This window comes from Silurus aristotelis, assembly GCF_946808225.1.
Source record: "Silurus aristotelis genome assembly, chromosome: 6".
Lineage (NCBI taxonomy): Eukaryota > Metazoa > Chordata > Actinopteri > Siluriformes > Siluridae > Silurus > Silurus aristotelis.
In genome coordinates this window covers 17,509,080-17,526,579 of record NC_139579.1, presented here as the reverse complement: position 1 = coordinate 17,526,579, position 17,500 = coordinate 17,509,080, and the positions used below count along the sequence as shown (strand labels likewise).

Genomic DNA, 17,500 nt, shown 5'->3' with positions numbered 1-17,500 from the left:
TTTGCTGAAAAACCCATAATTTATTTTATATAAAAAGTTAATTCTAAATGATAAATAATACATAGTTTATGTTAACTAAGCCAATGGAAGGAAGGGTGCAAAAATATAGGAGGTAGGACATTAGGAAGGTGATAAAGCTGTTGCTCTTGTGACATGGGAGGCTCCTGGGGTTTGGTTAAAGGAGCTTGGGTTTCAGTGGCACAACAGGCCTACTGGACCCACTGTGAACAAAGTAATAAGGGTAACCAAGTAAGAGAAAAAAGTTTCAGTGTCAGGATGCTCTTTTAGCCAGAACTTCAATCTAAGGCTTAAACTGTACATGATCCCTTTGTGATATGCCATTTTGTGTACCCTCTTCTTAGCTCTTGTTATGCCAATAGATTGTTGACATAACAGAATCTGCAATTAATTAAATACTTTGTCATAAATATAAGAGAACTCTATTTATCCAATACATAATTCAATAAATAAAAACTAAATTTAAGAACAACCACAAAACATGTAAGGAAACAATTTCAGCTGGGCAGATCTAGGAATAGCCCAGGCTCCACACAACCTGGTTACAGCTTCATTGATGTAAGGAAATAGTGAGGAATAGTGAAGACTGCTTACTCAGCAGGCAACCTGTGAGTATTGCATGGATGATCAAGACAGCACAGGACTCACAGCACTCACAAGGCTGCTTCTTCCAACTGAAATCTAAGACTGTACATTACTGCTCTGTGTTTATGCTCCTCGGCCAGCCTGACATGAGCGTGGCTCACAAAACACCACGTTTAGTTGTCTACAGATGCTGCAAGGCGACCGTCAGGCGAGGGAGACAAATGAGTTTTCATCGGTCACTTTACTACTTCTCTAAAACGGTTCATTTCGGCACACCAGGACGCTTTTGCTTTATTTCTGTGTAGGTACAATAATGTATTTGGGTATTTGTGAAACCCCTTTAGCAATCCTGTTTAATACCATGTTCTAATATGAGATGGCATATACATAAACAGGATTAAACTGTCTGGAAAGGTATACAAAGAGATCTGACCTTCCCTTGTAGCTTTTGAATACATGCAGTATAAATCATTAGTATTGCGTTGTGTCACAACCTAAAAATTAAGTAAATGTATACATTTAATTGGGATCGTATGTAAAGTTGTGGCTATATACATATTTATCCACGATTGCTGTGAAACTTTAGTTAGTTTAATTAGTTATAGTGCAACTAGATCATAAGAAATCAATTCAAGTTTTTTTCTATTGTGCTTTTCATAATTGGACACACTCTCAAAGCAGCTTTACAGAATGAAAGAATTTAAGTGAATTATGTGATGCAATTAGTCTCCAAGGCCTTATGTGATCTCATTATAAATATACTTATTTCTGGAAAAAAACATCTGTATCATGAAGACATCAAAACATGTACAGGCCAATGTTCTGTAAAGCTAGGAGGGCATTAGTCGGAGAGGCAACCAAGAGGCCAAGTGTAAAAAGCCACTTGAGAGCAACTTGAGATCTCTGGATGAGAGGACAAAGGAGGAATAGAAAGCTTAATCTGTTTACTTATAGTTTAAATTCCATAGGCATTTGAAAAAATTGTGATTGAGAAGGTAAAGTAAAAATCCACTAGTGTAATGTACATTTTGAGTATATTTTAATTATAACCTGGTCACACTAAAGTAAAGAAAAACATTATAAGCCACACCAAGTACGATTATTTCAATGCCATAAAAGGTCCTTATATATATAAAAAAAAATTAAAATACTATATTATACTTCCGTTCATTTTGGCAGCGATTTTTCACACACACACACACACACACACACACACACACACACACACACACACACACACACAAACACACACACACACACACACACACACACACACACACACACACACACACACACACACACACACACATATATATATCCAGTCACAGACAGACAGATAGACAGACAGAGAAAGATGTTCAAGAAGACCAAAGGCCATGTTAAGGAAGGATTAGAGGATCAGGGCAGCTCAGCTAAACTCCATGCTGCTTTACTAGGCCAGATCAGCTTCCAAACCCAAGAGCTTTGAGCCCTGCTGTTTAAGAGCTGGTTGAGGGATGCTATCAGGAGTGCACTAAGGTTCAGGCAGCAGTTGGGGGTGGAAACAGGGAGACTCCACTCTTGCCTTCATCCATTCCTCTAAAGGAATCTGTCTGTTACTGCCCTTGTCAAATGACCCCCTTATACCACAGGAACATCCCTTTTAAACATGCTCTGATCAGAGAGTAGCAAAAAAAGTCACAGTGAGGGCAGCAAGGGATAATCATAGGTTTTTGCCAGCTCATGCTATTTGAGCTTGGATGTGTTTTGGACTTGTACAAGTTCTGTACTGTAAACTCAACAAAATTATTATGAATTGTAATAAATGTTTTATTTACTACTTCAAATGAATAATATAATAATAAAAGAGTTTTTCAAACATTTTATGAAATTTATTAGTACAAACTGTTTTGAAATGTTACTAAAAACTTGAGCCAGTCATGGCTTCATGCAAAAAAATCAGATTTTTTCAGATTTTATTTCACTGTATATACATACATTAGGGATGTAACAGTACACAAATTGTATGGTTTTATTCACGGTTCGGTTAAATTTCGGTATGGTTAGGGGGAAGAAATGCAAAAAAAAAAAAAAAAAAAAATCAATTAAACTGGCAAAAATTAAATAGATTAAACATAATTAATTAAATTGATTTTTTTTTATAAAAGTTTCATAAGTGTGTTTTACATTCAATATTTAATTTTTAAAAGATATGATCTACTTAAACTACCTGTTCCACTTATTTCAGCATACTTCACTCCCTCTAGTTGTGGAATTATCAGGATTTTCTTCTTTTAAGATAAATTCTTAAAGCTGGGCAAAAAATCTTGGTTAGCTAGCTAGGTATGGCTTCTTTAGCGTTTTAATGCATGCGCAAAACAAATCTTATTTCTTGTATGAAGGGAGTAGCCACACTGACACTGCGCTAACTCTAGTTTATTTTTTATACTCCTGGCATTGTTGTGTAGTTAAATGATAATTATTATTCTTTAATCATATCACATGCTACCCTTCTAGATATTCACACCAAGTCAACAGTGCCTCCATTGCACAGGAGAAAAACCCTTACTGAGACATTGAAAAGACATACTTTAGAAGAATTCCTGCAAGGCAGAGTGACACACTACATTTCATGTTTCCCTGAATGTTGATGGATCTTACTGCCACTTGTGAACCAGCATGTTGTGACATTTATATCAGAAATATTTTTTTTAAAGAAGATATTTTTTTCTGGATGTTTCTGGAACCAAGCAAAACAGCACCACCAGAAGGTTATAAAAAAATGACAAATTATAGAAAATGATGCTTGGGCAAAAGGCTAAGGACCCCGAGCCCGAGCCAAAGAAAGTAACGTCAAGTCGTTACACAGAGTGATCCACTCCACAGATTTCAAATTTCAGAGGCAAATTTCTTTAAGGTCACTTTGTTGCATCCATAATGTCATGGGTGTAATGAACACAAAGTGGATTATTTACTCCATCCCCCTTTTCTCCCAAAATGCTAATGGCGGAAACAAAAATTTGATAGACAGCACACATCTCCTAATCAAAAAAGCACAATTAACTTTGTAGAAATGACAAAACAATAATTTTAGGGTTCTTCGGTCTGAACAAAACAGAAAACTTTTCTGTTTACAGTGTTTGTTATTCTGAGGAAACGTGGCATGAAACAAATAAAACATTAAGAAAATCAGAAAATTTAAAATAAAATACAAATAGCTGCCTATTACTACTAAACTCTTGTCTAAGTGTGCCAGACTCAATACTATTACGCAATCAATGAAACCTTAAGTTGTAGTGCATTGTTCAAATCTAAGTTTTGTTGTCGAGATGCTGGTCATCAGAGGAGACTAGGCCACTTGCATGTATACACATACAGTATGGTGTTAGAGAAAGGCCAAAGGGTAGGGCTTAGAATTTGAATGTCGGTCTTTGAAAGGCAAACCATAGAAATCATCTAAGGTTGGGTGTGATAGGGACATGAAAATAAGCATCGGTTTGGGTATACCAACAAGAACCAGTCCAGTAGCTAAACTGCTTCAACAACATAGTTTAACATGAGGGTACAGGTTTAACCCTCTTTTTTCAACAAACTGCACTGCCACCATTCTTAAGTACAAAGAGGTATTTGTTCTTAATTATAAATTTGACTTTAAATGCTGTTCAGATGGTCTGTTTATCTATTCAGTGCTTCTTTGGAGACAGGCTCAAAAATTTACCGTAGCAGATTTTGTAGGATTTGTTGCACATTAACCAGGCTATCAAGTCTTGCCACATAATCTTACCTCTGTCTTAAATATCTTCTACTAGGAGAGAGGGGTCAGTCAGCACCAGTACAGTGAGATAAACTTCTGCAGACTGGAGGAATGCTATCTGTAAGACTGCTAACATATTTCTTGTAAATGCTATGCATGTATTTTTATTGTAATTATTTAATAGAATTTGCTTATAACATATACGGGACGGTGCTGTGTGGATTGGGCAGCAGTCGAAGGCGGTGGCCTGCTTAGACCCGAATTACGGATAAGCGGGAGAAAATGAATGAATGAATAACTGCTTATTACATATGCATTTAATGTGTTTACCCACATTAAAAGCCATTGTATCTGTAAGGCTACCAGTATTTAGACTAATACTTTTCACTGTCTCTTCATCCTTCTGCCATCAGCCAATTTCCAGCACAACCATGCCACCACCACCAAAACCCAAAACAGGCATAACAAGATGGCCAGATTAACTTAATAGACGAGCTTTTACATCATACTGAAAGCAAGACAAAGCTAAGCCTTAATAATAAGATGATAATACGTTTGAAAATCACTTGAACTACCTAGAGAATGGAGGAAACAATGACACAAGCTAGTAAGGGTCATCGTATGCCTGGCAAAACAAGGGGGCAATAATACACAGAGGTGTTTGAGCTAATGGGAGGGTCTAAGGGTGTGTTTAAGGTGGAGTCAATTTCTGTAACCAGATCTCTACATAAAGAACAAACTGGACTTCTTCCTGTTCTCTAATGAGAGCGGCAGTGAAGCCGGCAGGCTGATCAGAGTCAGATGGGGTGCCCCAAGCAAACTGCCCCCCGCCGAAAATGCCGCCCGACACCCTCTGTTACCTCCAAGTGAGCTGAGACCAGCCCATGAACCATGTAACTAGGTGGTTTCCAGGTTAATGAAAAGCTTTAACTTCATGCCCACTGTCTTCCTAGAAGGCTAACTATATACAAACACCTCCTAACCAAAATGCATTTCACCCTCAGTTGCCAATAATGCACCTTCCAAAAAAAATGCTTTCTCAAACTGTAGGAAATTACATTTACTATATCGATAGCATGCAGAGAATGTGACTCCTCTTTTACACACCGATTCTGATGTTTCACTAGGCATATCACCGAGCAGATCTAGGTGGATGTGCGGCAACCCCACCCTTTCCTCTCCCTGACTCCAGTGCCCTCATTTGCACAGGGTAAATATGTATACTAGAAAATGCATTTTGTCAGGTTCCACTCCAAAAACCCTTTGATTCCACCAAAGCAGTTTTTTAAATAGAAAAAAAAAGTTCACTCCAGTTGGCATCCAATTTGGAGCAGTGAACATTAAAGCAGCAGCCAGGTACTAATAAAGAGACATTCCTGCAACTAGCGTCAGAAAGGAGGTGTGTTGGGTAGAACCCTTTCAATGGCTCCAAGTCCTGCGCTAATAGATTTCAGCTCTACTCACCCTCCCAATTAGCCTGCTAGCATGCTTCAAGAAAAGAGTTGTTAGGGAGAAAAAAAATGGCAAAAGGAGAAAAACAAATAACAGATGACTACTGAAAAGGTATGTCATCTACTCGCACTGAACTGTCACGGCCCCACAAAAAAAAAAAAGAATGCATTTTCATATTCTAAAGTACAAATTACAGTGAGAGTGTTTAGACTCTAAAATCACACATACATAGAAATAAACGCAGCTCTCACTCTCTCTTTCATTCATAACTCGAAAAAAAAAAAGCAGACTTCAGTTTAGCTTTTCCCCCACTGTTAAGAAAGAGCATTACAAAGAAAATAAAGGGTGCACTTTTAACCCCCTGACCCTGCATGAAGAGAGAGTGGCCTAACCGTGGCAAAACTTCCAATAGACCTTAAATCACCCTACAGGATTCTGGAGTATCATATATCAATTTGTATAAACGCATGAACTTATGTTTAATTTGTTTCCTTCTTTTTATTGTGGCATCTTGAGCAAAGCTTTTCTCAATCCAAAATACGCAGGATTATATACTGCAAAAAAAAACAGTAGCAAAGAGTAAATGTATGTGCATATATGCATGTGTAGAATACATATGAATACATTTGTGTGTGTGTGCGGGCATGTTAGAATGTTAGCACGAGAGCCAGGGTCTTGGCATGGCACACACAGGCCATAAAGGTTTAGGAGTGGCCCACGACCTGTTTACTGCTCACGGAGTAGTTTTGGTGTGAGGGCCCAGATCAATCTCCACATCGGCTTACAATCTAGTTCATATAACAGGGAAGCAAATAAATTCAAGAGCCTCAATATTTGCCATGCACCAAACAAGGCTTTTTTTTTTTTTATGTTTCTTTTGGTTTTACAGCCCTGTTTCTAGAACATGGGATAGAGTTCAAAGGAATAACGAGGTAAAAATAAAAGTGATTTGCACACATTAATGAGTATTAAACATTTTCAGCATGGGTAAATGATGCATTTCATTTTCCACAAAATGATTTAGCCACTTGGCTCTCTTGCCCATATGCAGGCCTGTCCAATCCTTATTTGGAAAACACAGAGGAAAAAAGATATGTATTAAAGGCATTAAAAAATATAGGCCTGTCCAGCTTCTGCATTCCAACAAAGGATTAATAAGTGTTAGTTAATTCTAGGAAAATCATTCTGCATTTTCTGGTACCTGGTTTTCACGACATCCAGCGGGTGCATCAGACATATCTCCACCAGACCTAAGAAGAAAATGAACAACTCATTTAAACTCTTTAATAGCTAGGCATGAAAATAGTTGTTCTTTATATTTTAGCATTACTTTTAAATATATAGATTGGTACATTTTATCTTCACATTATATCAAACAGCTACATGTCTAAAGCATTCAGATCCTAGAGGAACCTCAGTAGAAGGTTTGAGCTATAAAAAATAAATGTTCTGATGTGGAAAACGTTAATCTGCAAATGTTTAACCACATAAAAATTAGGAGAAACCAAGATCTATACATTTATAAATACAGCAAGTCAGATTTCTGTAAACCATATGTCTATGTGTTCTGTATGCGTGTGTTCGGCTGCCATGATTATACATAAGGGATTCCCTCAAAATGCCTCTGTACTAGATCCTTAACCACACATTTGACAGGAACCACTTGGCCACACCACTGCCTTCATCACTTCGATTGTGTTTTTGTCCTGTTACCACTGTGCTTCACTGAGCAATGTGGTAAAGCCCTTAGCAAAATCAGTCCCATACAAAGCTGTAGCACAGGGTCTGGAATAGTTGCTTGCTCGTTTCTCAAGTTATGATCATGTATTTTATCTACAGTCCGGCTCTCTTGATTGTAGTAATGGAATCTTAGTCAGTTTGCTCCTCTAATTAGCAATTTATTCAAATACAGCGTTGTACTTGACATTTTTCATCCAATTAGAGCAGCAGTTTATAATCAATGTATACAGCCATTAATAGAAATAAACATGCATTAAGAGGTACAGGTAAAGGTATTTTCTTCCCAGTTTTATATACAGTAAAATAAGTATTTTTCATTAGTTTTAAACTTGAGCACTGAATACAAAACATTTTGATAAACCTTTACAATCAATAATTCAAAGGCTTCTTCTACAATGCTTTTTAGGGGGAACATTAGAGAAAAGGTTTCCTTTTGCTGTAATACCAATAACCAAATCTATTTAATTTTAGCACCTATTATGCAATGTTAGTAGTGTTCTTTAGCGCAGCATAGCAATGCTTTAGCAGTGCGGGATCACTGCAATACCCAGCATACTTTACACTAACACATACAAACATTTGGAATTTTTCGTGTGTTGCGTACTCATTGGTGTTACAACATGTATGACCTAGAAGACTATTGCAAATGTAATAAATGCCAGCATAGTGCCTCATCGCCTGCGGGATAAATACAAATAGGAAAAATCTTAATATTTTTTAACATGAGTCTTCACGAAAGAAATTATAAAAGAAAACATATTTAATAGCCTATTAATTATTAGGCTATCCAAAAGAAAATATTACAAAGAAAACTGTAATTCCTGCCATTATCCACACAAACTGAATGCAGGTGGCACTGACTTCAAGGGAAGTGAAGCTGAGGTAAGTTAAGCTAAACTCTTGAGTTGTGCTCTTAGGCATTAGAAGACGATTGCAATACAAATGTTAATTAACGTGCTATGGTTAATATTGTCAAGACCTGCTTACTACTGAATGCTTTAGAAGTTTGAAGCCTAGAGAAATTTCTATTTGACATCTGCCTGCATCTCTGATTACTTTTTGCAATGCTGAGTCAAATATCTCCAGTGTAACGCTGAGCTTCAGAAAGATATTCAGCCTCCTAGAACTTATATTCTTTTAAAAACAGACAACACTTTTAAGGATAGAGAGATTGATGGCAAACATTTAGGTTTAGGGGGAGGGTAATGCTGTAGTGTAAAAAGAAAAAATATCTTAAAAGATTTAAATTAAAAGACTTAATAATCATATATTGTATTATCTTGTACTATGTTGTATAATCAGAAATTATATTGTAAATATTGTTATAAACACTGTTGAGCTACAGATTATTAAAAATTGTAACTGTCTAATTTATTGTACTACTGTTCAGCAGTGTATAAATAAGCATGTTGAGAAGCAGTAATCTATGAATGAACTATGCCACATCAGCATTCCAGTGGTTCAAGATGATAGCGGTGACGGGACACAGGCTGGGCAGTTTAACATGGTAAATAATGCTGATTTCACACTGTGAAATCAGCTACTCTTGGCTACTCTTGGCTCTGTGTTTACAGCAGCTACCAGACAGATCAGGTTCCACTGAATGAAAACGCAACAATGGTTGAAACCCTATCTGGGTCGACTTCTTGCTATGTAAATAGGCAAGGGCCAGTTTCAATGCCTGTTTTGCACTAAACACTTCATGAATGTGAAGAATTGTAAGGTTTTTTCTTTTGCTTAAAAGATGCTCACAGCTTGGTTAACTCGCAGCACCATAATCAAAGGTATGACTATTTAAACAGTGGAGGAAGATAAGTGAGATCCCTAGAGTTAAGAGGTTAAGAGTCTCAAAGAGATTATGGAACACAGGGACTCTTTTTCAGTTTAAGTTCTAAACTCGGATTCTCACTGTCACAATGGTATTGACTTTAATGGCTTCTCTCACAGATTTCACCATGTGTACACAGCTGTTCAGCAATACGGCCCTCATTCTAATTTGCTCTATTAAATATATTGTCTATAAACAAGACACTGTCTCCTTAGGGGTTTTCCAGGAAGGTAATTATCAAGAGAAATACCAGAGTGAAATAACAGCTCACTGTTGATTCCTAATCATGGATATTTCCAGCGAATATTAGCACTTTGTTGTATGTATTATGCAGAAGTGTCAAAAGCGGTTTAGCATAAACCCTAAATAAGTAGCACAAAAACGTGATAACGTTCGGAAAAGAAGTAAAGCAGATAATTTGTGTCCTTTTAATAAATAAAAAACGCTTGCAGTGGTTCATTTTATATCCCAGTGGACTGCAACATAATAAGGATTATCATTTTATCTAATCATGGTCTAACAGGGGGATAATTATGGTGGTCCATTAATAATTATGGTCCATTAAAGTCTCTCATTCGTACAGATTACATGCAAAAAGAAATAAAGCCTTGGGAAAAACATCAGTATTTCTGGAAGATTATGGCCCTCATTAAATCAATAAAAGAATTTGACACACAGGCAAAATAATATATAGAAAATATGCCATTAGTGCAATTGGTCTATGCAACACATCACTAAGCAAACACGTACTGGCACTGATTTATAAAAAATAAAAAAAATAAAAAAAAACTTAAAAGGTAACATAGCATTCAGGTAACAAAGGCTCATGGACCCAGGAGCTGTTTCCGTTGTCACTAATGCCATGCCCATGAACACATACTATAAATATAGGGCCCAGTTTAATATAACCTATACTTTAATATATATCCCAATTTGGACAGTGCGTAGCTCAGCGAGCAAGCACATAGGCATGTAAATGTGCCGTAGGAGCCGTTTAGCCCTGTATGAGAGGAACTAAGACGGGCGGCAGATCAAAGGTAACAACCAGCACGCGGCCACAAGAGCCTGTCACTCATTTGACTCTAATGAACTCCATCTTAGGGGGAAAATCTCCTTACTTAAGTGCCAAGACAAGAGTTATCGTCTCCTACAGAAAAGGGGAAACGCACAAACAAGGTGAAAAGAGCCAGGGATAAACCATGGTCGTTTTTAGTGTGCTCCATATGGACGGATTTAAGGTCGAAGCAGAAAGGTGGGGGAGACAGATAGACCAAAAAAAGTACTGAGACATTTCCTCCACATGATCACTACACGAACAAATAAATTGTTGGGAATAAGCAGAAGCTGTGTTGCAATTCGCAGCTGTATAAGCTTGAAAAAGGCTTAAGAATAACATGCTTTGGGAAAGTAGGCAACTAATGCTTACTTGGCAAATAAAATATTTAAAAAAAGAAACAATTTTAAGGATCAAAATCCTAAAATCAGATCCTTGTCCTTGAACAGGCAGTTACACTACTATTTAGTGCACCATTCAAAGGTACAGAGCCTACATCATGTTTACATGCACCCAGAACTACTCAATATTCAAATTTCAGTATATTTTGGAGCCAACCATGCATAGACCATGTCCATCATAAACAGAGCCTATAGTGTTACTCAAAACCTCTTTTTTAAACACGAAAACAAGGCTCAGTTTTGCGTTAAGAGCTTATTTTGGGCTGTCAACAAGGCGTTCAGCAGCAATTCCCCCAGCACTTTTTTAGAACACTTCAAACTCAAATTTATTGCCTAGAGAAAGGAACGTACACTGTCACATTTTTATTTGAGGTATACACTTTCCCATTCTCTGCAGCTATATCTCTGGAGAATATGTTAAGTATTGGTGAACTGCAGTTACTGGCCTACCATCTGGTTGCAGTTTCACATTTAGTTCTGCACTGCTGGATGAAATATTATTGGGTACCTTTATTTAGTGCTATCTTTTGTCTCTAAACCACAATAGCATTGACAGCTCCTGTCATAAGCAGCTACTGTAGCCAACATTTAGCCAGCAAGTTTATATCTGTTGCATGAAGCGGGGCTTAACAACTTTATATAGAAAAAAATTACATAGAATGTCATTTCACCAGGCTCATAATAAAGGGCACACTTTATGAACATACCAAGTGGTGAAAAAATGTGTCTCTTTTCAAGAACGCTAGTCCTATGGTGAAAAACATTGGCCGATTAAGATGAACAGTGAAAAACTTCTTTGAAAAAGGCCATTGACACCGTGACCTGCAGACATATCTTTCATGTTAAGGTGAGCTGCCTGGGTGTGTAAAAAATTCCCTGCCTGTGTTATGGTGTGTATGTGGTGATGTAAGTCAGGAAAGGAAATGCACTTTACGATACTTCCTTGGGAGTTGAAATGGGCTTTATCTGGCTTAGACCAAGTATTTAGAACCGGCTAGTGGAGAGATTATAAGGAGGCGTGTTTAGTGGGTTCTTTGTGCACTATAAGACTTGTTGAAATGTGCTGACTATTCTATAACCTACGACGAATTAAACCAAATTGTGAGCACTCCAGTGATATTTTGTGTATATAGAGGTGTTGTCGCATATTGGTAGAATTGTTTAGTAGAAGAAAAACACTCTTGTTTTCGCCAACAGAAGCATCGTTGGTGTGCGTCGGCCCTGGATAGACGCACACCAACATGCACACACCCTGTTCATGCAATGAAACCAACATTAATCATGATCACAAATTCAAAAGAAGAGTTAGTAACGTCAACGCACATTTTACCTGCTCGGTATGGCCAACTTTTTTTGAAAGAGACTGAATGCTTATTGCACATAGGGATTTTTTTATGCCTGTTTTTAACCATGTAACAAGTTTAAAACACACGGAAATACACTTGGGAAAGAAATGTAAAATTCTATTCCAATAGTGTCTTATGAGACAGTGCTAAATCGCCGTGAATATGTAAATGAGAGGATAGTCAGAGAACTGTCAATCAGATAGTAGCTGCCCCACTAGTCTCACTACTGTATTCTTAAATATCCAGCCTAGTATATGTCTGGACAAAAGACAACAAAAAACTGTCAAAAAAGCAGGAAGCTTGTTCTTAGTTTGCATTCCTAATTTTGTGATGACTACTCTTAGAGATCATACATCACCACAATGAGATTGTTATCAGCAGTTAGTTTTGGCTTGGGCAAGTACCAAGCTCTCACTCCCATGCCTTAGTGAGAAAGCAAAATAGCATAGTGACAGTCAAAGATTGCACAATGTGTACAGGTGTCATCAGTCATAATGGGACAGAGACTGATGTAAATTTCATGTAAGACCTTGGAGAAAAAGGTTAAAGATATAAGCAGGGTTGGAAGAATTTGTTATTTTGATGGCTATGAATGTACATAGTTTTCATGCTTTTACAGTTCTAGTTTAGGGTAACTGATGTAATAATTTCCAATATTAATTAAATAAATAAAAACTACATATGACAATTCATATCATTATGTCTTAGTCATTCAATTTGTTCAATCTGATGGCACATATTTGAGTGAATAATGTTATATAAAATGACTTGTGGGTGCTACCTGTAAGAGATATTATGTACGATTTGGAGGTCTGCCATTTCAGCCCTAAATTTTGGCTTAATTCCTGGCTGAACCAGTAGCTGGTTGTGCAAACCCTCATCATCCCTAACGTCTCCATGCACATCTTTTTTTTTTTTTAACACTTCTTCTCAAAACACATCAGTGTAGGAATGCTAAACAATTTGTCATTCTGTGTAACAATGGGAATCTGATTAGGCATGAGGAGACACATGCATTCGGTTCCTTCACTGCCGAACTAAAAATAAATAAAGAAATAAAATAATAAATAAGAAAAAACTCAAAACATAATAAAAGAGCTAGGTGAGGAGAGATGCATGTTACTGAAACATGTCAGAACTACAAATGAGACAAGTAAGAATCTCTTAAGATCATCAAATATGGAATTAAATATTATTTAATATTTTATTACATATTATTATATTATTACAAGCTCTTAAATCCTCAATTTGACTGGTTATAGAAGTCTTGAAAATGTCAAGGCAATTATTACAGGGTTGGTGACAAGACGTTATAAAGAAATAAATAAATGACAATGATGCAATGCCATCAAATTTACATTTTACAACATATGATCAAATATAATCATATAATCAAATCGAATATTTATTTATCAAATATCATTACTAGATCTACTTGGCTTCATTTAGAAGGTAAATAAAAGCAGTGCCAATATAAATTGGGATAGAGAAACATTTAAAAACATATTTCCTCTTCCTTGGGATTTGTTGGTAATTAAAGTACACTTTCAGGAAGGCATTTATTATTGGATAATGAAGAATGCCTTGTAAAATAAAGCAATCTTTGTCTCAAAAAGGGCTCTTTTTGGAACCTTTTTGCTAGGGAGGCACTCTGTTGTGGGATTCTACACAGAAGAACAACCGCAGCTGCTATCTTTTGTGATAAACTATACACGACAAGGTTAGAACCCAAACCCTAATCTCAGCAGCATGCACTTGGTTCGCGTTGCCAAGCACCCTTTCATCATTTAAATTTTTTTTTTTTTTTTTACAAGACTGTTGTACAAAGCAAGAATAGGAAACATCATTCTAAGCGCAACTACAACAGAAAGCAAAACTTATGGTCAGCATGGTTCATGGTCATAATTAAAAGTCTGGCCCTGAGCAGATGATTCTTGACACAGGATGCAAATGCATTGGCAGGGCCAACCACACAGAAGCGGATGAGTGAGAGAGCAGAAAGGGTAAGGATCATAAAATGCAAATCCTGGTGTAACTGATATTGACACAGATCTGCCCTTTCTCTACAGAATCCTTCTTCATTCTCTGGAAAACTTCTAAACAAATGAAGTCTTAGCACCTGTGTCATTCCCTTCATGAATGATTTGGATAAATACAATGGATATAAAAAAAAATTGTCTACACACTCTTGTTAAAATAGCAGGGTTTTTTTTTTTCATGTAAAATAAGGAAACCAAGAGAAATCGTATCGGTCCCGACCTGAATCCAACAACAACAAAAAAAAAACATTTGTGGGGTGACCTGAAGCAGGTCCTGTACAGGAAATATTTTTACAAATTGATGGCTCTCGATTGTTTTTGCAAGAATGCGTCCAGACATTTTGCCATATCAAAATATGCCATGCTGATACTCTTTGAGTGGGGTAATGAAATTAAATGTGATTTAACAAAGTATACGTTATTCGATTTGCACAGCTATGATACTAGGATTCTGATTGTGCTATATTTATGATTGTTTTTCATTTTTATATGTAAAAATTTTACACTGATGGTGAAAAAAGTTGCTTTTTATATCCGCTGCAAATAGGATTTGTGTTGTGGGTTCATCCTTTCAGAACATTATTACATGGTGACGAGTTTTTACATGCTTTCATCTTAAATCTTTTATTAAAAAAAATGATTGAATACACGGGAAAATATGTCATGACTGATTTTAGAGCTGAAGACACAGCAAACACGAGTAATATGCTTAATATGTATATATAGTTTGGATGAGCGGTTGCAAATACAAACTGAATAATTGGATTAACCCAATATATGTATTTATATATTGCTGCCAGGACAAAAAAAATTTGAGATAGAAATCCGATTTCTCTTTTCAGGATATCTGCACAGTTTTATGGCTCATTTGGTTCTGTTGTTCTACCCTTACTTAAAGAACCTCAAAGGCCAGATAAGGGAAAGTGTGAGTCAGCCCACAGTCGCTTTCCCTGATGCTACAGCCATGGATGCACACAATCACCACTCAAATTTACATCTCTATTTCATCTGAAAATGGGCAGAAGAGCATGAACACGTCGGTTAGGTGTTCCTGAGCTACTTTTCGCTGTTAGTGTGTAACCTGATCGGCTTACAGCTTATCTAACACGTCAGATACATCAGAGTCAAGTTGCACTGATAGAAGTGATATGAAAGGCCGGTGTGGCAGGTAAAGGCAGCTTTGTTCTATCTGGCACTAGATTGCAAAGATCTTTACACTGACACAATTTGAAACTATTACTAGTAAATATTAAAGCAATATAAATTGCATACTGCTACTGTGTGTTATATACCATTACATGATACTGTATGTGTGTTTTTGTGTCTTTATACAACAAATCATTCAAGAGGATGAGCTGTGTTATTACTGTCACCTAGTGGACAGTGCTGAGAGGGATGGGTGGAAAAAGGAGAGCAGCTGCAAAGCCTCTCTCTCTCTCTCTCTCTCTCTCTCTCTCTCTCTCTCTCTCTCTCTCTCACACACACACACACACACACACACACACACACACACACACACACACACACACACACACACACACACACACACTACAAATTAATTAAACCAACATGTACAATTAAATGACAAATTAGACACCATATTATTCACCTCTTTGCAGTTGAAGTATGATTTTATATTAGAGGAAATGCCAAAGACCAACAAGTTACAGCATTTTTCCGCTCTGGCAAAATAAATATTTTATATCAAATGGCGAAAGTCGATCAGAAAAAGCTATTTCAGTGTATTAGAACAGCACAGATAACTCCTGTCATGCTTAAAAAAAAATAACAATGTGGGTAAATAAACTAAAGGTAAATTTACTAAACTATAGGTACATTAAACATTTGACCTTGCAAAAAGTTAAAATGGTCAGGACAGAGGCAGCCCATGGCCAGGACAGAGTGTGACCAATGTTTCCTATACTCCATAAAAGCTGATAATGAACCCAATTATGGGCTAGAAACAGCAATAATAGACCTTTAGTGGGGCAGTAAATTCTTTAATTACTTGTTAACACCCCATGTCTCTTTGGACAAGTGCAAAAGCAGGGCCCCTAGACGTGGACTGGCCAGAGGTCCTGGTGGACAAAAACAGTGTAGAGGAGACTCATTTCTACAGTCACATCCATATTCAATAAGAATTTATAGGCCGACACTGAGAACTTACTTAAAATATGGAGCTAACTAAAAGTATAATGTGACAGCCAGTCATGGCAGAGAGAAAAAGAAAGCAGAGTTCAGGTGCTTGCCTTCCAGGTGCATATGCAGATGAGAACAACAGAAAAAAGCAGCAGGCATGTACCGAGAATGATAAAATCTCTCCTTCTGTGAAGACCTAGAAAGTGAATGTAGGCACGCATGCACGCAAATGTGCTCACACACAGACGCACATGCACAAACAAACCATTTGAAACATTCGTAAAGCTATGTTATGGTGTTATGGAGTCCAGTGAAATGTCATAATCAATTGTAATAGATTTATTGATAGCTTTACTCTGGCTTTTTTAGTGTTGGGTACTGGTGTTAGGTGAGGATACATGGGGGGGTTGAGATCAAGGCTCTGGGCAGGACACTCTGTGTTCCAGTCATCCGTGTTAAACCATGTTTTATGGACCTCGCTTTATGCACAGGGGATTGTCATGCTGGAAAATGTCTCTTAGCTGTCTTCAGTGAAGGAAAACTGAAACTATACATCATAGACAATATATGCTTCTAGTCTGGGGGTGTAATCATCAGATACCTTTAGCCACATAGGATATAAAGCTAATGTTATTTACTGACTACTGAAATCTGTATGGTTTAGGACTGCTAATTTTGGATTGCTAAAGTTGTTTTCTTCAGCAGTCAATTTTTCATGTTCAGGGTGGTAGTGGATACTGATCTTAGACATCTTGGATAAGACACCAATTCATATCAGGATACCATACACACAATTATTCACACATTAGCCAGCCAGAGAAATTTAGAAAATCCCCAAATCAGCTTTGGTTTTTGGGAGTTGAGAGAAAACCAGAGAATCCTGAGGAAACTAGGAATGCATTTTAATGATTAACATCAAACGCACAAAAAAAAAAGCATTCAGGTTTATTATTATTATTACTATTTTATTATTATTATTTTAACAATTTGCATCAATTGTGTTAAATAAAATAATGAAATAATTGCTAAATAACTGAATTTTGTAGTATATGCAACAAAATGCCAGTTCTAATAATTATCTATCAACAGTGACATATCTGTCTGGCTGTAACTCATCAAAAGCCAAATTTGGTTGGCCTGATGAAAAACAATGCACTTGTCTTGA

The 17,500-nt window shown here is 36.8% G+C and overlaps 1 protein-coding gene across 3 annotated transcripts in view; it reads right to left on the bottom strand.

Annotated features, from left to right (window-relative positions):
* slc25a21 (solute carrier family 25 member 21) overlaps positions 1 to 17,500 on the bottom strand; it is a 74,541-nt gene that overhangs the window by 17,309 nt on the left and 39,732 nt on the right. For 2 of the 3 annotated variants that reach the window (XM_083543779.1, XM_083543781.1), the window contains exons 2-3: positions 8,137 to 8,206; positions 6,990 to 7,038 (exon numbers count right to left, since the gene is read on the bottom strand). In XM_083543779.1, coding sequence (XP_083399905.1) covers positions 6,990 to 7,038; positions 8,137 to 8,203 — 116 coding nt within the window. In that variant the 5' untranslated portion in view covers positions 8,204 to 8,206. The remainder of the gene's footprint in view (positions 1 to 6,989; positions 7,039 to 8,136; positions 8,207 to 17,500) is intronic. The other variant, XM_083543780.1, reaches the window with a different exon arrangement.